This window comes from Schistocerca serialis, chromosome 1, assembly GCF_023864345.2.
Source record: "Schistocerca serialis cubense isolate TAMUIC-IGC-003099 chromosome 1, iqSchSeri2.2, whole genome shotgun sequence".
Taxonomy (NCBI): Eukaryota; Metazoa; Arthropoda; class Insecta; order Orthoptera; family Acrididae; genus Schistocerca; species Schistocerca serialis.
Genome location: NC_064638.1, coordinates 364544289 through 364566802, shown reverse-complemented (window position 1 = coordinate 364566802; position 22514 = coordinate 364544289). Strand labels below are relative to the sequence as shown.

Below are 22514 nucleotides of genomic sequence, written 5' to 3'. Positions count from 1 at the left end.
CTCCCCCCCTCTCCTCCCCCCCTCTCCTCCCCCCCTCTCCTCCCCCCCTCTCCTCCCCCCCTCTCCTCCCCCCTCTCCTCCCCCCTCTCCTCCCCCCCTCTCCTCCCCCCCTCTCCTCCCCCCCTCTCCTCCCCCCTCTCCTCCCCCCCTCTCCTCCCCCCCTCTCCTCCCCCCTCTCCTCCCCCCTCTCCTCCCCCCTCTCCTCCCCCCTCTCCTCCCCCCTCTCCTCCCCCCTCTCCTCCCCCCTCTCCTCCCCCCTCTCCTCCCCCCCCCCCTCTCCTCCCCCCTCTCCTCCCCCCCCCCTCTCCTCCCCCCCCTCTCCTCCCCCCCCCTCTCCTCCCCCCCCCTCTCTCCTCCCCCCCTCTCCTCCCCCCCTCTCCTCCCCCCTCTCCTCCCCCCTCTCCTCCCCCCTCTCCTCCCCCCTCTCCTCCCCCCTCTCCTCCCCCCTCTCCTCCCCCCCTCTCCTCCCCCCTCTCCTCCCCCCTCTCCTCCCCCCTCTCCTCCCCCCCCTCTCCTCCCCCCCTCTCCTCCCCCCCTCTCCTCCCCCCCTCTCCTCCCCCCCTCTCCTCCCCCCCTCTCCTCCCCCCCTCTCCTCCCCCCTCTCCTCCCCCCCTCTCCTCCCCCCTCTCCTCCCCCCTCTCCTCCCCCCCTCTCCTCCCCCCCTCTCCTCCCCCCCTCTCCTCCCCCCCTCTCCTTCCCCCTTCTCCTCCCCCCCTCTCCTCCCCCCCTCTCCTCCCCCCTCTCCTCCCCCCTCTCCTCCCCCCTCTCCTCCCCCCTCTCCTCCCCCCTCTCCTCCCCCTCTCCTCCCCCCTCTCCTCGCCCCTCTCCTCGCCCCTCTCCTCGCCCCTCTCCTCGCCCCTCTCCTCCCCCCTCTCCTCCCCCCTCTCCTCCCCCCCTCTCCTCCCCCCCTCTCCTCCCGCCCTCTCCTCCCGCCCTCTCCTCCCGCCCTCTCCTCCCGCCCTCTCCTCCCCCCCTCTCCTCCCCCCTCTCCTCCCCCCCTCCTCCCCCCTCTCCTCCCCCCCTCTCCTCCCCCCCTCTCCTCCCCCCTCTCCTCCCCCCTCTCCTCCGCCCCTCTCCTCCCCCCCCTCCTCCGCCCCTCTCCTCCCCCCCTCTCCTGCGGCTCCCACACCTTCCCCTCTGGGCGCTGCTCCCCCTCCCCAGCCGGAGAAGTGTCCCACTCTTTCGGCGTCTGCCGGTCAAGGGCGCCTCTCCCGGGATGCCCCTTCCCGGCACCTTCCAGGCCAAAGGTCTGGTGCCGCGCGACGACTGCGAGAGCCGCGGTCTGTCGGCCCCCAGGTCACCCGGTCTCTTTCTGTTCCTGATCTTGCTGCAGCTGGCTCCTTTATGCCACACAGCCCTCCTCGATCTCAGCCTGAAAAGAAGAAGAAACATAAGTCCCGGGACAAAGAGCCTCTGGTGTCACCGGAGGTCCCTTCCCCGACTTCACAACCGGATTCTGACCTGTCGTTCATGGATGTCGCCCCCTCCTTGTCGGTGACGTATGGGGATCTGGCAGTATGACTGGCTTTAGTGTGTTCAGCCCCCATTTAACTCATAATTCTGTGGTTCTGCAATGGAATTGTAATGGATACTATCGTCACCTTCCGGAATTGAAATCCCTTCTTTCGTCTTACTCTGCAGCTTGTGTGGTTCTCCAGGAATCTCATTTTACTGATTCTCACTCACTGACCCTCCGTGGGTTCCGTGTTTTCTGTCGAAATCGGGTCGGACCCCTGCGGGCTTCTGGTGGTGTTTGTATGTTGGTCCGTGCAGACATTGCTAGCACGTGGATCCCTCTTCAAACTACATTGGGAGCAGTTGCTGTGAGGGTCCACCTAGACTCTGCGGTCACAGTTCGCAATCTTTATCTCCCTCCTGACAGGACTCTTACACTTGCTGCCTTAACTGCCCTTCTTCAGCAACTTCCTCCTCCCTTCCTCCTCCTTGGGGATTTTAATGCTCATCATCCCTTGTGGGGCAGTGCCTTTCCATCTAGACGAGGTCTTCTTATAGACCAGTTTATTGCAGTCCACAACTTGTGCCTTTGGCTCCCCTACTCATTTCAGTGCCGGTCATGGTACCTTTTCTCTTTCTCTTTCTTCTCCCTCTCTCCTCCTTTCATTACACTGGTCGCCACACGACGACCTTTGTGATAGTGACCATTTCCCGTTGATTATCTCACTCCCTTCCCGCTCCCCGATGGACAGGTTACCTTGTTGGTCTTTCCAACGCGCCGATTGGCCTCTATACACTGCACAGGTCGTGTTTTCTCCCTCTTTGTCGGGTTGTATTGATGACGTCCTACGTGACATGTCTGATGCGATTGTTTACGCTGCTAACCTTGCTGTCCCGCGCTCATCTGGACCATTTCGTCGCCGGCAAGTCCCATGGTGGAGCACGGCCATTGCCATTGCCATCTGTGATCGCCGTCGAGCTTTGCAACACTTTTAAGAGGCACCCATCCGTAGCCAGCCTTACTACCTTTAAACGCCTCTGCGCTAAAGCCCGTTATTTAATCAAACAGAGCAAGCGGATATGTTGGGAATGATTCGTTTCTTCCCTTGGTTCTACTGTCCCTCTGTCACGGGTATGGGCTACACTTCGCTCTCTCCAAGGTTGCCATTGGCAGTCCACCCTCCCAGGCCTTCACCTCCCAGATGGCCTTTGTACGGACCCATTAGTTCTTGCAGAACATCTTGTGACCCATTTTGCAGTGGCCTCAGCATCAGCCTCCTATCCAGCTGCTTTCATTCACCTGAAACAGTGGGCTGAAGCTTCCACCTTATGTTTTACCCCTTGTGAGTCAGAATCTTACAACGAACCTTTTACTGAATGGGAATTTCTTTCTCCACTTTCTTCTTCTCATGATACAGCCCCCGGCCCAGATTCCATTCATAACCAACTGCTTCAACATCTCAGTGCTTTGGTGTTTAACCGTATCTGGCTCCAGGGTGACTTCCCTTCTCAGTGGAGGGATAGCATTGTGGTTCCTGTCCTTAAGCCTGGTAAGAACCCCCTATCTGTTGACAGCTATCGGCCAATTAGTTTGACCAATGTTGTTTGTAAGTTACTTGAACGGATGGTAGCCCGTCGGCTCAATTGGGTACTCGAATCTCAGGATCTATTGTCCCCTTACCAGTGTGGCTTTCGAGAGGGACGGTCTCCAATCGATCATTTACTTCGCTTGGAATCCGCAGTTCGGCAGGCTTTTTCCCAGCGCCGCCATTTGGTTGCAGTGCTTTTTGACCTTCGCAAGGCCTATGACACGGCCTGGCGCCATCACATCTTACTTACCCTTCATCAGTGGGGTCTTCGGGGCCCACTCCCAATTTTTATCCGCCAGTTCCTGTTCCATCGGTCATTCAGAGTTAGAGTTGGTACAGTTTTTAGTTCTCCACGAACCCAGGAGATGGGCATCCCACAGGGTTCTGTCTTGAGTGTCCTTCTTTTCCTCATTGCTATCGATGGACTTGTGGCCTCTGTCGGTCCTTTGGTCGCCCCTGCCCTGTATGTGGATGATTTCTGCATTTGGGTTAGTTCCTCTTCGGCGGCATCTGCAGAGCGGCAGCTCCAGGGAGCTATACGGCGTGCCACTGCATGGACCCTCTCACATGGGTTCCAAGTCTCTCCTCTAGAATCGCGGGTGGTCCACTTCTGTCGCCGTACTATGATCCACAGCTCTACCTCGATGCCCACCGATTGCCTGTGGTCCCACAGTTTCATTTCGTGGGTCTTCTTTTTGACAACAAGCTCACTTGGCTGCCCCATATCAGACATCTGAAGGTAGGATGTTTCTGTAAACTCAATGTCGTTCGCTTCCTTGCCCACTCCTCTTGGGGTGCGGACCGTTCCCTCCTTCTCCATCTTTATCATGCTCTAGTTCTGTCTCGCTTGGACTGTGGTTGTCAAGTTTATGGTTCAGCTGCTCCTTCCACACTGCACGTGCTGGATCCAGTCCACCATCATGGTATCCGTTTGGCCACCAGTGCCTTCCCTACTAGCCCTGTTGATAGTCTCCTGGTTGAAGCTGGGATCCCCCCCCCCCCTCCCTTTCTGTTCGGCAGTCCCAGCTTCTGGTGTCTTATGCACTCATTATCCGTTCCTCTCCCACTCATCCTTCCTATTCTATCCTGTTCCCAGACCATGGACGTCGCCCACCTGACTCCCGCCCTTGGGCGGGTTTACCGGTTGGGCTCTGCCTTGCGTCTCTTTGCCGTGATTTTCAGCTTCCTTCTTTGTCCTGCCTTCCTCGCTCCCTCCCCTCCACCCCCCCTTGGTTAGTTCCTCGGCCTCGAATTCGGATGGATCTCCGCCGAAGTCCAAAAGATTCCATCCCACCCCCCCCCTCCCCCCCCGGTGGTGTTCCGTTCCTTCTTCCACCAAATTTTATGGGAGTTTCGGGATGCTGTTGTTTTTTACACTGATGGCTCTAAATCTGCTGCTCATGTGGGGTATGCCTTCACGTCCTCTGTCGGAACGGAAAATCATCTGCTGCCACCTACATGTGGGATGTTCACTGCGGAATTGATGGCAATTTCCCAGGCCCTTACCTTTATTAAACAGTCCCAACACAACGACGTTTTGTTATGTACGGACTCGATGAGTGGCCTTCTTGCTATTGACCAGTGTTTTTCGCACCATCCCTTGGTCTCTGCCATCCATGACCATCTCGCTGATATTCACCGTGCTGCTTGTTCCATTGACTTCCTTTGGGTCCCTGGCCATGTGGGTATCCCGGGTAATGAGCTCGCTGATCGTTTGGCTGGGGGAGCAGTCACTTACCCCCGTTTTCTGTAACCCCTCCTGCAGCTGAGTTACGGCTTCACATCAAATCCCACTTCGCACAGTCATGGGCCAATTCTTGGGAGGCTACTCGCCTGTCTAATAAACTTCGTGCGATTAAGGTGACACCAGGCCCGTGGCGTTCTTCCTTTCGCCTCTCCCGAGAGGACTCGACCACACTGTGTTGTCTCTGCATTGGCCGTACCAGGCTGACCCATGGTTTTCTTTTGCATAATGAGCCACCCCCACTTTGTGGTTGTGGAGCCTTCCAGTCGGTAGCCCACATTTTGGTTGAATGCCCCCTTCTTTTGGCTCTGCGTGCTAAGTACAGACTCCCCCACACTTTACCTTTGATGTTGGCTGACGATTCCCGGATGGTCTCTCTGGTTCTTGGTTTCCTGCGGGAAAGTGGTTTTTATTCTCAGTTTTAAGATTTTTAATCTCTCTCTGGTATTGGGGCAGGGCGGTGAGTGTTTGGGTGTCTCCCACTGTAAGTAGTGTTCGGAGATTCCCGATTCACCTCCCTGACCGAAATCCTCTTTTCTTCCCCTTTTACTCTTTTTTTTTACCCTTTTTTTTTTAAGGCTTAGTTAGTCTCCTTTTCCCATACATACTTCTACATTCTAGCGGTTGCACCTTTTAAGTCACAGGTGGTCTTGCCTCTGCTGCTTCAGCATAGTGTTGGGTTCGTTCTCTTGCTGACTTCCCTCATTTTTTTACCATTGACAACATGACTGCCTTTTTACGTTTTTAGCTTTTTCCCTTTTATTGTTCTTACTTTATTGAGATGTCCCATTAACGGAATGGACCATATTTGAAACAAGGGACTGATGACCTTGCTGTTTGGTCCCTTAAACCTCAAACAACCAACCAACCAACCAACCAACCTAGATTCTCAGAAGCAGCATGTTATCATACGCTTCTCTGTGTGTGTATTGCTTCCACATTTGTCATGCTGTATTAACTCACACATTTATATTATGCAGTGAAGCTCCTTATGTTGCGGTTACAGGCAATCATTCACATCCTGCTAAAATATTCCTTCCTCCTGGTCCTCCATGCTAAGCATAACCTTCCAGATTCTTTGCCTCTGATATTGGCATGCGAGTCACGCACAATTGAATTGGTTCGTCATTTTCTCCTTAAGAGGTTTTCTCTCTCTGATACAATGTTTTAAACTGCTTTTGAGGTGGGTGTTGCTTCTTTGGGTTTGGGGCGTCTCCAACTGCATGCTAAGACTGGCAACCCTCAAGCATCTCTCTTTTACCAGCTGCATTGGTAGTCCCTTTTTCTTTTGCACTTTATTAGCCGTTTCAGGGGTAACACTCCAATCAATAGTGGATGCTGTACCCCTCTTTAACACTTTGCCAGTAACCTATTGGGGGTGGGACAACCCGTCACATGCAGAGCTCTGGAGGAAGCTCACATGACCCCACCCCATTGCTGACCTGCTTAGTTCTCACACATTGTTTTATTGTTGTAGGTCCAATTGATAAGTATTATGTTGTCAGCTGTATCATTTTTTATTGTTATTGCTCTCCTGTGGTGAACTGTTACTGTGTAACTGTTAGCCTTAACAGCACTAGCAAGGGGTCAGATGTGGGTGGATTTTATTCTGCCACAGATGAACCCTGGGAGAACCCTCATTTGCTCTCACCTAAGTACTTTCCCAACCCAAATACTTTTACTTCTTCAATTATGCCTCAGTTCTGGCAAAATATTGTTTTCAGTGTCACGTATTTCCCACTACTACATACTTCTGTAATGTAGTCAGAATTTCTGGTGGACGTTACTAACTCCTAATGAACTAACTCTTGACGGAGTGACAAATGACCTCTGTTTAGTAACTTAACCTCCAACGAACCAACTGAAAGATGAAACAATGAAAGGAAAATCAATGTGGTCACATCATTTAAATACAGGGTGTACATAAAGTCCACAATCACTTTCAGTTATTTCAGTTATTTATTGCACGAGAACCAAACATTGTACAGATATCATACATATGTCATTTTGAAGAGAAACCCTGAAAGTTCCCCCCCCCCCCCCCCCCCCCTCCCTCCCATGTATACTGCAACAGCGCAGTTTGGTAATTTGCCAATAGTCAGCGCTAGTCGCAAACATGGCGAGTTCAGGTGCGGAGTGAGCTTTCTGTGTGTTTGAGTTTGACAAAAACAAGTTTGCTACAGCTGCTCAACAGATGTTTAGAACCAAGTATGGTAAGAAGCCACCAACAAGAAAGGCCATTTACCACTGGCATAACAAATTCGTTACAATGGCTTGCTTGTGCCTGGCAAAGAGAAGCGAACATCCCAGTGTGAGTGAAGTGAATGTGGAGTGCATACCAGAGACATTAATAATGAGTCCAAAGAAATCAGTGTGCCATGCATCCCGTGAACTCAAAATGACTTCAGTGATGGTGTGGAAAGCCCTACGACAGAAGCTGTCTATGAAACCATTCAAATTGGAGCTAGTGCAGAAGCTCAATGACTATGACAAAGGCAAGCATTTCAAGTTTTGTTCACAGTTGCAACAACTGAACAAGGATTGTTGATTGCTTAATTTTTTAGCCATGAAGCACGAATGCATTGAATTTGAGCATGATTCCCCAAAGGTACATGTTTTTTGTGCCTTTTCACATCAAAAACTGTATGGGCCATACTTCTTTGCTGAGAGCCATTCATCTTTCAAGAGGATGGGGCTCCACCCCATTTTCATTGTGAAGTTTGTGGGTACATGAACACGGAGCTGCCATGTGGATGGATCAGCCATGCTACAGTAGGGGCAGCCGTTTCATGAAATGTCCTTCCTGATCACCAGATCTCACTCCATATGACTTTCTTCTGTGGGGACACATTAGAGATCTGTTGTATGTACTGTCTCTACCACATGATGTAGCAGAGCTCTGGGAGAGATTACAGGAAGTGACTGCCACAGTCGATGATGCCGTGCTGGGACAGGTAAAAAAAAAGTTAAGAGTTTCTCTTCAAAGTGCAATGTGTATGACATCTGTACAATGTTTAGTTCTTGTGCAATAAATAATTGAAAGTGTTCCCACACTTTATGTACACCCATCATATAGTACCAACAAGCAGGAAGAATGGTACTGTCAAAAAGCCACTAATAGGGAAAGTGAATGTAAGATTTGGATGTATTTGAAGTTCCTTGGGAAGTACAGTGCATCTGTGAAGAAATTAGTAAAACTCTATTGTGTGATCATTTCTAGAGTATTGCGCCATTGCTTGAAGGCTGCAAGGAGGCAGCACAGCAGATATCAGATGTATTCAGGGATGAGCTGATAGAATCTTAACATTTTTTGTAGACCATTTAGAATTGTAACCTGTCATTTTTCCCCTTATCAGTATGTTACTGGAACAGGACAGAAAATCTTTACTATTACTGCAAAGTACACTCTTCGATGTACTGTACATGACTTCAACAGTGTATATGTAGTTAAAGATAAAGCACATGGCATTGTGCATTTGGTGGTGGTCAGACCATGGGCACCTAATGCTTGAGACACACCATCTTCAGAATTTTTGCTTTTCACTATTGATGGGAAACTACTACTGCCACCATGAATTTCTAGAGGATAACAACACATTTGTGTGTCACAGGAAACTATCTTGGCACTAAAACTGGCCAAGAGATAAAAAGGACTTGATCTACCAACTGAGTAGCTATCCTGATGCATTCTGGAACCAGTTCCATATGTTGTAGCTAACCATTTCTCTGTAATGTCCTTTCTCCCGGAATGCTAGCCCAATGAGGTATGCAGGAGAACTTCTGTGACTGAGAGAGATGCTGGTAGAAATCAAGCTGTGAGGGGTGGGTCTTGAATAATGCTTCGGTTCCTCAGTTGATAAGAGCAGTGTTTGTGAAACGCAAGATTCAGAGTTTGAGACTCGACCCAGCACACAGTTTTAACCTGCTGGGAAATTTTATGGCCTTTTTAACAATCTAATGCATAAAAATGAATATTTGTCTTTCAGTCATCTATGTGTTTCTGTGCCATTAATCAAATAATGATGAAACTACAGTGAGTTGTTGTACTCACACCTGCACATGTTCCTGTTGGTGTAAGAACCACCTACCACCTGCAGAGGTGGGGAATTACTTTTGAATACATTGTGGGAGCAACCAGTGATCAGTGTTACTACTAATATTTACTATCAAAAACAGTCTTGATCACAAATTATTTATTCTGGTGACCGGTTTTGACCACAACTGGTGGTAAATCACTAGTGATTTGCCACCAGATGGAGGTTCTTGCTCATTGGTCTGAAGATCACCACAGTTGTGGTTGAAACCAGTCACCGGAATAAATATCTTGTGATCAAGATTGTTTTTGATAGTAAATATTAATTTGGGAATGCCTGCAATTTCAAATGGACACACTAAATGCATAAAAATACTGCTGGTGTAGGATACCCCTACTACCACTATAGATGAGGTGACAATGAGAAGGGTTGACATGTAGAAATGTCCAAAAATGTCCTTTAATATCTTTCGTGTGATTAGTTGAATTGGAATACTACATAAGTATGAAGTACACTTGTCTCATTTGCATTGTTCAGCGCATCAATTACATCATCTTTCAGGGCCAAAGATTGGTGCCACCAGACTCTATACTATAGGCACATTTAATGTGTTCTCTACAGTCGCATGATATAAAACACTGGAGAATTGGACAGTTGCCAGCGACTGGTCTTTGTCAAACAACTACCAGTTAATCTCAAAATTATAAATTTTCTCAGAATGCTGGTGAAATTACAGTGCAAAATTCAGTAAATACGGGGGAATTACTTGTACAAGTGTGTGTGTGTGTGTGTGTGTGTGTGTGTGTGTGTGTGTGTGTGCGCGTGCGCGCCGCGCGCGTGCGCGCGCGCGCGTGCGTGTGTGTTCGTTCCTAATTACTTACAGAGAGAGAAAAAGTCACTACAACACACGCTGCACACAGCTGGTTTACCATAAACTGAATGTAAGATATGAGTGACTTTACCTGTGGATTTATAGTATGAAAGTTACTGAGGCACTAGCCACAGCTTATGGAAAAAGTAGCTCTGTTGAAGGTTGTGTACAATCTCATTGTTGTGTTCCTGGAATTTACATGTACCATGTATTTCCTAAAATTCATAAAACAACTATTCTTAGGCCTCAGTTGAGACATGGGTTCACAGAAGTTAAACACAGTGTTCACAGTACATTTTCATAATTATAAAATATTTAGTATGTAAATTGTTTTCTTCAGCATATGGAACTGTGATCTGTTGAATGTATAATTTAGCCAGCCTGTCTTCTATTCAGAGGTTTTGCTTAGCCAAATTGCTCTTTCATACTTAGTATGTTTACCATATTATTTTTTTTTTCAGCAAAAAGAACAGCTCACAAAATTAAAATCAGACCTTGAGGATGAGATAAGTTTCCACGAAGAACAAATAAAGCGTCATCAGGAGGCAATTAGACGCCACAAGAAGAGGGTTGAGGGAATTGATGACAATTAGCAAACCTCTAGCAGTAAGTATTATGTAAAATGTTTTTAAATGGTATTTTATAAGCTACGCTTGCCATCTTCTAACTCAGTTAAGTCATATAATGAAAGACAAAGCTGCTGTTAGATGGAAAATAGGAAATTATTAAATGTCATCTTTGGCCAGAATGCTTTGTGCCCCCTATCTCCCTCTCCCTCTCCTCCCTCTCCTCCCTCTCCCTCTCCTCCCTCTCCCTCTCCTCCCTCTCCCTCTCCTCCCTCTCCCTCTCCTCCCTCTCCCTCTCCTCCCTCTCCCTCTCCTCCCTCTCCCTCTCCTCCCTCTCCCTCTCCTCCCTCTCCCTCTCCCTCTCCCTCTCCCTCTCCTCCCTCTCCCTCTCCTCCCTCTCCCTCTCCTCCCTCTCCCTCTCCTCCCTCTCCCTCTCCTCCCTCTCCCTCTCCCTCTCCCTCTCCCTCTCCCTCTCCCTCTCCCTCTCCCTCTCCCTCTCCCTCTCCCTCTCCCCCTCTCCCCCCTCTCCCCCCCTCTCCCCCCTCTCCCCCCTCTCCCCCCTCTCCCCCCTCTCCCCCCTCTCCCCCCTCTCCCCCCTCTCCCCCCTCTCCCCCCTCTCCCCCCTCTCCCCCCTCTCCCCCCTCTCCCCCCTCTCCCCCCTCTCCCCCCTCTCCCCCCTCTCCCCCCTCTCCCCCCTCTCCCCCCTCACTACAAAAGAGGCTATGAGCTAATGCCCGGGTTTCCACAACCTTGTTAACCACCTGTATAGTTTGCTTCAGAATTGCAAAAGAGAGAGGGAGGTGAGGGAGATAATGAATTACAGTGTCTTTAATGTTAAATATTTAGTGTAAGAACTGGCAGACAGCTAATCTTAGAACATTAGTTTTTGTTGAAGAGTTACTAAAAGGAATTACCGTGGCACGTGGAACAAAGAATTAAACAACTAGAAATGGTTGGTGTTTAGTGCAGCAAAGTTACCCGAGATTGAATTGGATAATATTGAGATGTTATGGGCAGAGAGAAGTTTGTACAGAGAAGATGGAGAATATGCAGTATCTGTAAAAGTGTTGTAAAGTGAAACCCCTATTTTACATTTTCGTGCAGTCCAGGCTTTAAAAAATGCAAAATTGAGGAAAATGTTATCCTCCTCCTCCTCCTCCTCCTCCTCCTCCTCCTCCTCCTCCCCCCCCCCCCCCCCCCTGCACAAAAAAAAAGCAAAAACACATGTAATTGACATATATGATAAAAAAAATCCCAATCCTCTCCAATACTTCATATGAAATCTGTCCAAGTGAAGGAAAGTAAATGTACAATACAATGTTTATACAATAACTTGTGGTTTCATCAGTTCTTAAAAAATCATAGATGGGTAACAGCAAGTAAAAACTCATCAGGGTACAAGGTAATGGAGCTATTTTCTGATGTGCTAAGACCACAGATTATATGTTCAAAACATGCTTTTTTTCATCCTTGGCACTCATTCAGGAAAAAGCAAAAACTAATGAACACATTGAATTATATCAAAAACATCGCAGCAGCGAAATTGTTAAACCATAAGCATAAATGCAGACTTACGTTTAGTGACATACTTTGTCACCATTGCTGTTATTGTGTAATGCTTTTCTTACGAAGTGCGACATTAAAGTAATGAGACTGATGTTGAAAAAAAATGTTGCATGCCATTTTAGTCAAGTTTAGTGTTGTCTCCTTCAAAGTAGTTCCCTTCTGATTGCACACGCTTTTTCCAGCACTTCTGCCGTTGATGGTAACATTTCTGGAACTCATCTTCTGTAATATTCTCAAAGACCTCGTCACAGCATTTTGAACATCTTGTGTTGTTTGAAAATGGTGCCCCTTGACCACCATTTTGACTCTTGGAAATAGAAAAAAGTCGCACGGAGTGATATCTGGTGAATAAAGTGGCTGTGGTAGTACTAAAATCTGTTTTGAGGTTAAAAATTGCTGTACTGACAGAGCAGTATGGGGTGGCACATTATCTTAATGCAGAATCCAGTTATCAGCAATGTTGGCACGGACACGAAGAACTCTTTTACGAAATCTTTCTAACGTCTCTTTGTAGTAATATTGGTTAACTGTTTGTCCAGGAGGCACCCACTGTTTATGAACAATTCCCTTGGAATAAATTAGCACACAAGCACTCATTTCACTTTTGACTTTGACATGCAAGCTTTTTTTGGTCTAGGTGATCCCTTTGAGATCCATTGCGAACTTTGGCTTTTTGTCTCTGGATTGTACTGAAAAAACCAACTTTCACTACCAGTGGTAGCACAGCTCAACAATTCTGAATTGATTCCCATTTGCTCTAACACATCACCTGCCACATTTTTCCGTGTTTCTCGCTGTTGTGGTGTGAGATTTTTGGGCACCATTTTTGCACCAATCCTTCTCATACCAAGATCTTCAGTTATTATTAAATGAACCATTTCTCCGATTGACGTTCAGTACTTCTGCTATCTTTTTTGCGGGTAATCTTCGATCAGATTGTAAGAGTACATGCACCTGGTCAAGTTGACATCCGTCCATGAGGTTGATGGTCGTCCACTGTGGTCTTCATCTTCAACATTCATTCTGCCTTCACTAAACATTTTACACCACCGAAAAACTAGAGCTCTTGACATAACCCCCTCTCCAAAAGCCTTCTGAAGCTTACCGTAAGTTGTCGTCATGTTTTCACCCAATTTAAGGCAAAAAGAAATGGCATACCGTTGTGCAATATTATGCTGTTCCATTTCCGTGACGAGAGACACAAACACATGTTAACTTATTACAGCACAACTCACGACTGAGAAGTTGCATCGATGTGCCGCTTGGATTAGAAGCAGCTTATAGATGAAGGTCAAAGATATTGTGCCTATGCAAGCCTGCAGGGTTGCCATATCTTACAAACCCCCCAGGGGGTCCACAACTCTTTTGTGGATACGTGCATAGCGAGCACGGGACCCCGAGCTAATGTGGCCTTCATTCCTTTCCGGGCTGCATACCTTCCCTTTCCTCATCCTTCCCCATCCCCCATCTTCGCCCCCCCCCCCCTCACCTCTGGCTCTTTCCTTCCCTTTCTCCCCCTCTGGGAGTATGGTTTGTGCCTACGTCCAGAGACGGACGCTCGAAACAGTAACAAATTCTTTGCTTTCTCCGCTTGCAAGTCTTCGTTCTTCTTCTGTCCTTCTCTTTTCCTTACCTCTTCCCTTTGCCCTTTTCTCTGCTGTGGCATTTGAGACCCCTCTTCTTTCCTTTCCCTTTCTCTTTTTTCCTCCCTGTGCGTGTCTGAAGGCCGACCCATGCATTTCCATGCGTAGCTGGTGACGGGGTAACGCGTAATTCCCCGCCCCGGGTAGACAGGTAGGACACGTACGTACCCCGTGGTAACGGCCAGGCCCAGGGAGGGGTGATTACCCGAGCTGATACCTTCCGAAAGTGCCGATTGGTCCATCCGTCCGTTTGTCGGGAGGTGTGACCTGAGGTGTGAACAATCACCTAAGGCGGGAGTGCCCTCAGAGAGGGCCCCCACAAGGGAGGAGCGCGCCATCGGAGACGCCGGTAATCATGGGGGATTCTTCCGCAATGGTTTCCTCACCTTCCACTATGTCCGCTCACAAGTATAAGTTCACTGAGTCTCAGCCACAGACAGTTCTTCCATTGTTGCCACAGTTCCTTGTTTCTCGGTCTGACGAAGGTCACGACTTCTCCACGGTCAACCCTTTCATTATTCGGAAAGGTGTTGACGCAATTGCAGGTCCCGTAAAGTCTTGTTCCAGATTACGGAATGGCACCTTGTTGTTAGAAACAGTCAGTGCCCTCCAGGCACAAAAATTGCTGCGTACTTCTCCACACCTTCCCTGTCCAGGTGGAACCGCACCATACTTTTAATTCCTCGCGTGGAGTCGTTTATACACGCTCCCTTGATGGATTGTCTGACGACGAAATTCAGCACTACCTGTCTGACCAGGGCGTAACGGCTGTTCATAGAGTTATGAAAAGGGTTGACACGAACATCATTCCAACCCGCACTATCTTCTTGACATTTGACAAAGTTCAACTCCCATCCAAAATCAAAGCAGGCTATGAGATAATTTCCGTTCACCCTTACGTCCCAAACCCTACGCGTTGCTATCGGTGTTAGCGGTTCAATCACACCAGCCAGTCCTGTTCCAATCTGGCCAAATGTGTTACGTGTGGCAAGGACGCCCATGTGGGTGCTTGTCCACCTCCATCCCCTCGCTGCATCAACTGTATGGGTGACCACGCTGCTTTCTCTCGAGATTGCCCCATTTTTAAAGTTGAAAAGCTCATCCAGGAAATCAGAGTGAAGGAAAAGGTGTCGACCTTTGCTGCTTCAAAATTATTCGCCAGTCACCAGCCCACCGTGCCTCAGACAGGAAAATACACCACTGTCCTTGCTTCTCCTCGGTCAACAAAGGAGGCGGCCACGCAGACTTGCGACCTCACCTGTAGTATCACGGTCGTCAGATCGGTCAGTGCAAAGATCGCCCGTTCAACATCACCACTATCGCCTGCCCACTCTATGGCTCAGCCTTCATCGGGTTCTGCTAAATCTTGAGCCCAAAAGTCAGACACCAAGACTTCGAAAAAAGAGCATACTCATGATGATTTTTTACGCACCCCAACTTCACAACCATCGGTTCCTCCTTCATCTAAACATCATATTTCCAAGAAGGCTAATAAGAAGCCCAGTTCATCTCCTTCTCCGCCAAGGCGTGTCCCATCTACAGCACCACATGGCGGAAATCGCCCTCGGCCGTCCTGTGTGTCGCCGAGGCGCACTGCTGGCGGCCGATCAACCGGCCCGATCGCTGGTGGCAGGAGCTGCTCCTGAACAACCTATGGATCAGGATCTTCTGTCTTCGGCTAAATGCCATTCCATGCTGTCGGTCGCAAGCTCTGAGCAGTCGTTGAGTTGACGGCAACCTTTGTCACATTCCTCCATTTTTCTGTTTACCCTATGTTCATTATCCACTGGAATATCCGCGGCATTCGAGCCAATTGGGATGAATTGTTGATCCTCTTACGATCCTACTCGCCGGTCATCTTCTGTCTTCAGGAAACAAAGCTGCGTCCCCATGACCGCTTTGTTCTCCCCCATTTTCAGTCTGTCCGATTTGATCTCCCCTCTGTTGAAGGCACTCCATCCCATGGTGGACTCATGATACTCTCCATTATCACCCAATCCCCTTAACCACCTCCTTCCAAGCTCTCGCTGTCCGTCTCTCCCTTTCTGGATATACCTTTTCTCTTAGTACTGTATACAGTCCATCGTCCACACCAATGGCACGAGCTGATCTCCTTCATCTTCTTGGTCAGCTTCCACCCCCCCTATTAGCTGGTTGGGGACTTCAATGCCTACCACCCGCTTTGGGGATCTCCACATCCTTGTCCACGTGGCTCACTATTGCTAGACGTTTTCCACCAAGCGGATGTAGTTTGCCTCAACACTGGGGTCCCTACATTTTTGTCTGCCTCCACGACAAATTTCTCTCATTTGGACCTTTCGGTCGGTACTGTTCCGCTAGCTCAGCGCTTCGAATGGTTCGCCCTTGATGATACACACTCGAGTGACCACTTTCCATGTGTCCTTAGACTGCAGCCTCAACTGCCATATATGTGCCCGCGACGCTGGAAGTTTGCCCAAGCCGATTGAACACTTTTTTCGTGTCTAGCAACATTCGATGACCGTCACTTTCCTAGCGTCGACGATGAGGTCACACATCTTACCGACGTTATTCTTACAGCTGTGGAACGTTCAATACTACGCACCTCCGAATTGCCCCGGCGCCCCCCCAGTTCCTTGGTGGAACGAGGCATGCCGTGATGCAATACGTGAGCGGCGACGTGCTCTTCGCGTTTTCCGGCACCATCCTACTTTGGCCAACTGTATCCGCTATAAGCAGTTCCGTGCGCGATGCTGTCGCATCGTCTGCGATAGCAAGAAGGCGAGCTGGAAATTCTTTACTAGCTCATTTAACAACATCACTCCCTCCTCGGAAGTTTGGAATCGAATTCGATGGTTATCTGCCGCGCCTAGTTTCTCCCCGGTCTCTGGGCTCAATGTCGCGCGTGATACGTTAGTGGACCCCGTCGCAATTTCTAACTCCTTGAGTAAATACTTTGCTGAGATTTCGAGCTCTTCAAATTACCCGCCAGCGTTTCTCCCGAAGAAACGTGCAACAGAAGTGCAACCTCTTGCTTTCTTCTCTCAAAATCGCGAAAGCTATAATACTGTTTTCTCCATGCGGGAACTCCAACATGCACTCTATTCTTCACGCTCCTCTGCCCCAGGACCGGATGGTATCCACATCCAACTGTTGCTGCATCTATCAACCCATAGTCTGCGTTACCTCCTTCACATTTATAATCTAACTTGGACCGACATTACTTTTCCCAGACGATGGCGGGAAGCTATCGTCATTCCTGTTCCAAAACCTGGAAAGGACAAACATCTCCCCTCTAGCTATCGCCCCATTTCTCTCACAAGTAGTGTATGTAAGGTTTTGGAGCGTATGGTGAATTGCCGTTTAGCTTGGTGGCTGGAATCCCGCAGTCTTTTAACACCTGCCCAATGCGGTTTCCGAAAGCATCGTTCTGCAGTTGACCATCTTGTTTATCTCCCCACTTATATCATGAACAATTTTCTCTGGTAACGCCAAACAGTAGCAATATTTTTTGATCTGGAGAGAGCATACGATACCTGTTGGAGGACCGGCATCCTCCGCACACTGTTCTCTTGGGGCTTTTGAGGTCGGCTGCCACTTTTTCTTCACGAATTTATGGCAGAGCACACATTTAGAGTGCGGGTGAACACTACATTCTCCCGTACTTTCTCCCAAGAAAACGGGGTACCCCAGGGCTCCGTGCTAAGTGTTGTACTGTTTGCCATTGCCATAAATCCAATTATGGACTGTCTCCTTCCTGATGTCTCGGGCTCCCTCTTTGTGGACGATTTTGAGATCTGCTACAGCTCTCAACGGACCAGCCTTCTTGAATGACGTCTTCAAGGCTCTCTCAATCGCCTCCACTCTTGGAGCATCGAAACAGGCTTCCCCTTTTCTCCCAGTAAGACCGTTTGTGTTAATTTTTGGCGTCGTACGGAGTTTCTTCCACCCTCCTTACATCTAGGACCTGTCAACCTTCCGTTTTTGGATGTCGCTGAATTCTTGAGTCCTATGTTTGACAGAAAACTGTGTTGGTCCTCCCACGTTTCCTATCTTTCGGCTCGCTGTCTGCGATCCCTCAACACCCTCCATGTCCTGAATGGTACCTCCTGGGGAGCGGACCGAGTGGTCCTTCTCCCTCTATCGCGCCTTAGTGCACTCGAAATTGGACTGTGGAAACATAGTTTACTCCTCTGCTCAGCCGTCTATTCTTCGGCGTCTCGACTCTGTCCACCACCGTGGATTACATTTAGTGTCTGTAGCTTTGTACACCAGCCCTGTGGAAAGCCCATATGCTGAGGCTGCTGAACCTCCGCTGTCCAATCGGCGAGCTGTCCTTCTGAGTCGTTATGCTAGCCATCTGTCTTCCATGCCTGCTAATCCAGCCTATGACATTTTTTTCGACACCTCCTTGGATGTAGGGTATGCAGGCCGCCCCTCCTCCCTACTACCACCGGGAGTCCGCTTCCGTCAACTGCTCCATTCTCTTTCCTTCCGCTTTCCTAAAATCTTCTTGACAACTTGGGGTACAGCACCGCCTTGGCTCCGTCCCCAGATCTGCCTGCTCCGTGACCTCTGTCAATTTCCCAAGGATGGTACCCCTCCACTTGTTTATCGTCGGTCATTTGCTGCTCTATGTGCACAAATGAAGGAAGCCACATTTATTTACACTGATGGCTCGAAAACATCGTTAGGTGTAGGGAGTGCCTATATTGTTGGCGACACCCCAAATCAATTTCGGCTTCCCGACCAGTGTTCGGTTTATACTGCGGAGCTTTATGCTGTTCTCCAGGCTGTCCACTACATCCGCCGCCATCAGCGGATACAGTATGTTATCTGCTCAGATTCTCTCAGCTCTCTCCTCAGTCTCCAAGCTCTTTACCCTGTCCACCCTCTGGTCCACCGGATTCAGGACTGTCTGCACTTGCTCCACCTGGCGGGCGTCTTGGTGGTGTTCCTCTGGCTCCCGGGACACGTTGGTATTTGTGGAAATGAGGCGGCCGATATAGTGGCCAAGGCTGGAGTCTCTGTTCTTCGGCCAGCTATTCAATCGATTCCCTTCACCGATCTACGGAGCGTTTTATGTCGTCGTGTTGTTCTTTTATGGCACGCACATTGGTCGACACTTCCCCATAATAAATTGCGGGACGTGAAAGCTCTTCCTTGTGCTTGGACCTCTTCCTCCCGAACGCGTCGTCGGGAGGAGGTAATTTTAACTAGACTCCGCATAGGGCACTGTCTTTTTAGCCATCAACATCTTTTAAGCGGCGATCCTCCCCCACTCTGTCCCCATTGCTCTCAGCTGTGGACGGTAAGACACCTTTTAATTGAGTGCCCCTATTTTACTCCGTTACGCGCCTGTCTACAGCTGTCGCCTGATATATCGTCAGTTTTAGCAGATGACACGCGCTCGGCCGATCGCGTTCTCAAGTTTATTAGTGCCAGTGAAATGACGTCAGTCATTTGAAGCTTTTTTTGGGGACCACCAACCCCTTTCTGTAGTGAATTTTTAAGCCTTCCTTCTGCTTTTAGTTTCTCCAATTTTTTTAGTTTCATTCCCATTTCTGCTGGTTTCCATTTTCGTTTTTTACTGTTTCCTAAGTCACGGACCGGGCGCTAATGACCATAGCAGTTTTGCACCCTCAAACCAAAACGAACAAACAAACAAAAATCTTACAAAGAAAATCAGTCTCATTACTTTATAGTCGCACCTCGCATGAGCCACATTTCATATGCTCTCCACTGTCAGTGTTATTTTAGGCTTTATGGGAGAAACAGATGCGAAAAACTGAGTTTACTTCACCAGTTCATGTTACAAGCTTATTAGAAGTCAGCTCAGTGAATTTCTGTACACTGTGTAAAATGTAAATTTGAAAGCAAGCTCAGGTGCTACAATTTGGCTTCATGCCCTCTATCACTGCTGCTAATCTTTATGACCTACAGTGTGTGGTTCAAAGTATTTACATGATTAGTGTGTGCAGTTGTTGCAACTGTATCATATCAGATTAGAATACAAAGTTCTTTAAAATGTGATGTCGCAAAATCTTTGTTCTATTTCTGTGTGACATCTGTCATAGCACACCACCTACATGAAAATTATATTTTCAGCACTTCACAAAATGCTTTCACTTCTACCTGCACTCCCATCACTCAAGGCCTATTCCTCCTCTCCACACATCCAGTAGGTGAGCTCATTTTACATGTGTTAGTGTTGTGCGGTGGCTGCGCTGGCTATTGGGTGACTTAAAAAGTCACCAGCCAGTAAGAGTTCACTAGGCAGAAATGGGCGACATTTCCTTGATTATGACTGATCATATTCTTAGAGATTCAGTGTTTGAATTTAAAATGTTAACAATTGATTTTGTTGGTGAATACAGCACACCAGAAATACATGCAAAAAGGTGAGACTGAGTTATAAGTGGCACAAGAAAAGGTGAAGGTTGGGCCCTTTCGTCTTGTACTAGCTGGGTCTGGAACACTTGGTGTCGATAGTCTTCTTTAACCATTACCACTGCAACCCAACAGTAGTTGTACCATAATTATGTGATGAAGCTAAATCTTGCAGGTTGTGTTGGCTACACCGATACTGGATTACGTCATCTTTTCCTCTCTCAAATCTCCCCTCTCCAAAACAGCCTAAAATATTCCCTTAATGTAAAAATATGGAATTTTTAGAATTTATCTTAAGAGTTTGCACAGGGGCTATGAATTTATAGTGAAGAATTGTGAAAAACGTAAAATTGAACTTCCACAGAATTTAAAAAGAAAGGGGCCATTAGTAAGCTAGTAACTCATTGTTGTCTGTAACCCTTCCTCTTTTATGGCATTGATAATTGGGTTAACTGTGTGTTACATGCTAATTCAGCATGCAGATAGTTAGCCATTGCAGTGTGCATTTACTGTGCCAGTCTGATGTCCATATAGATTTTCTGTTGTCTGAACCAACCATCCAATCATTGATCCCCCTCATAAATAAGTACAGCAGTTTATCACTCATCACAATTCTACACTGGCTGAGAATTTGTTATGTAACTAAGACACCAGGAATAGGTTGTCTATAGTCGTGCTCAGATTCCCACACTACCCCCTATTCTTCCCTCTATCCTACACTGTAGAGAAGCATTTGTGTTCACGCCTTTATGGTCAATTTCATTTTATTTAAATATTTAGTTGTTTCAGTACTTTTGTAGTTAAAGGTAAGAGTATTAATCATGTGTCCTTTCCGTAAAGTATTCCAGTAGCTTGAAATATTTAATATAATGAAGAAAAGCGTTGTGAAGGAAGTAGTACATAAGTATGTGAAACATGTTTTGTTGTGAATCACCAAATTGGTCTTTCCTCCACCACAGGAGAAAACAACATTTTATATGGTAATATAATCAGAGGAATGCATCACAAGCTATCAGCAGTCTTGTCTAGTAGTTTAGATAATTCATGGTCTTTGTGTTTCATTCATTGCTAAAGCTGTAATCTAACAATTACTGAATATTTTTTTAAATTTAGTCTGTGAAATGGGTTAGATTTCATAGTTTGTTGACCTGAATGTGACATGACTTACCTGCAATAAACATCAGATTTCACATACACTGTAGTTCTGGATATCATCTACATTGCTTTTTCTTCATTTATTGAAAGCTGCCATTATCATTTGAGTTCACTCACATAAAGTGTCTATTCTGTTGTTTTTACTTTCATATGTTAGTAATAATAGTAACATAGTGTAACAAGTGAGACCCCGTGCAGGTTTTAAAGTGATAATGGGTCTAATGAAATAATGCAAACAATTATTTATGTAATTTTTAGTGTTTACTGTAGTATCATTAAATAGTTTGTGAAAAATCTTAATTTATGAAATATTCATATTTATTATTATATTTGAAGAGGTAAGCTACTGTTTAAGTTCAGTATTATAAGTGAATTTAAAAGCATCCAAGAGTATTTCATTGTGAACGTAATATACATCAGGTGCTTTGAATACAGTTACTTTTCTTGTTTTCAGAATGCTTGGCTAGCTGGAATGGATATTTTGGAGTTTTTACTCATTAGTAAGCCTCATCAAAAGTACAGATTTTTATGTACTTATTAATTTTACTTGGCAGCAGTGTGGCGCCATAGCTATATTGTAATGTACAGTTGTGATGTTAAACTTTGAATGGTATATACTCATTACTGACTGACTACAATAACTAATTAAATGTTGAATGATACACTGTTTGAGTATTTAAATTCATTGAAAAGTCCCAATATGACCTTAATTCATTGTAGTGCCCATTCATATTTGTGGAGAAAATGATTTGAAGCTGTTGACATTTTGTGTATTGTCAAGTCAAATAACTATTTAGAATGAATTGTTGTCCAGTAATGCCCTGATAACAGGCAATATGTTAGTCATCTCAATATCATTAGCAGTTCCTGCAAATAATAATTCTTGTTTCTCACAGCCCATTGTGAGCCAACTTGACATCTCTTCATTTGCTTGCATGTAACCTTTATAAATTTCAGCATAAGATTGAGTGAGCCATACAGCAGAAATCTTCATTCATTCATTGGTATCCAAAACACAGAATCGATATCAGTACCAGATCATGATGATGGTTGTTGTTGCAAATTGAATATTTTCAGTATTGTTGGAGCTGATATTTTTTAGAACTATTTTTTGTGATAGTTGAAATTTCCATCTTATGTGGCAGCCATCAGATTTGTCTAATTGTATTTTGTGCATTTGTACCAGTAAATGAATTTTATTAAATCTTTTAGAAAAGAAATTGAGACTCTGTTCAGTATTTGCAGCAATAAGCATTGTACATAAATTTAATAAGGCAACAGTGCAGATTTTTTGCATTCTGCACAATTGGTTTTTAGGTCAATGTACAATAATGGTAAGTGATACATGTGTTTAGAGACAACTGAAGACTGAGGTATACATTCAGTAGTGCATGTAAAATGAATATCTTCCATGATTGTGCAGGTTCATGCACATGTGGACTACATACACCGCCCCCCCCCCCCCCCCCCCCCCACACACACACACACACACACACACACACACACACACACACACACACAC

At 46.9% G+C, this 22514-nt stretch overlaps 1 protein-coding gene across 1 annotated transcript in view; it reads left to right on the top strand.

Annotated features, from left to right (window-relative positions):
• LOC126470409 (ATPase inhibitor, mitochondrial-like) overlaps positions 1–21659 on the top strand; it is a 43268-nt gene extending 21609 nt beyond the window's left edge. Inside the window, exons 3-4 of the mRNA XM_050098261.1 lie at positions 10155–10299; positions 21447–21659. Coding sequence (XP_049954218.1) covers positions 10155–10286 — 132 coding nt within the window. The 3' untranslated portion in view covers positions 10287–10299; positions 21447–21659. The remainder of the gene's footprint in view (positions 1–10154; positions 10300–21446) is intronic.
• Positions 21660–22514: the final 855 nt, after the last annotated feature.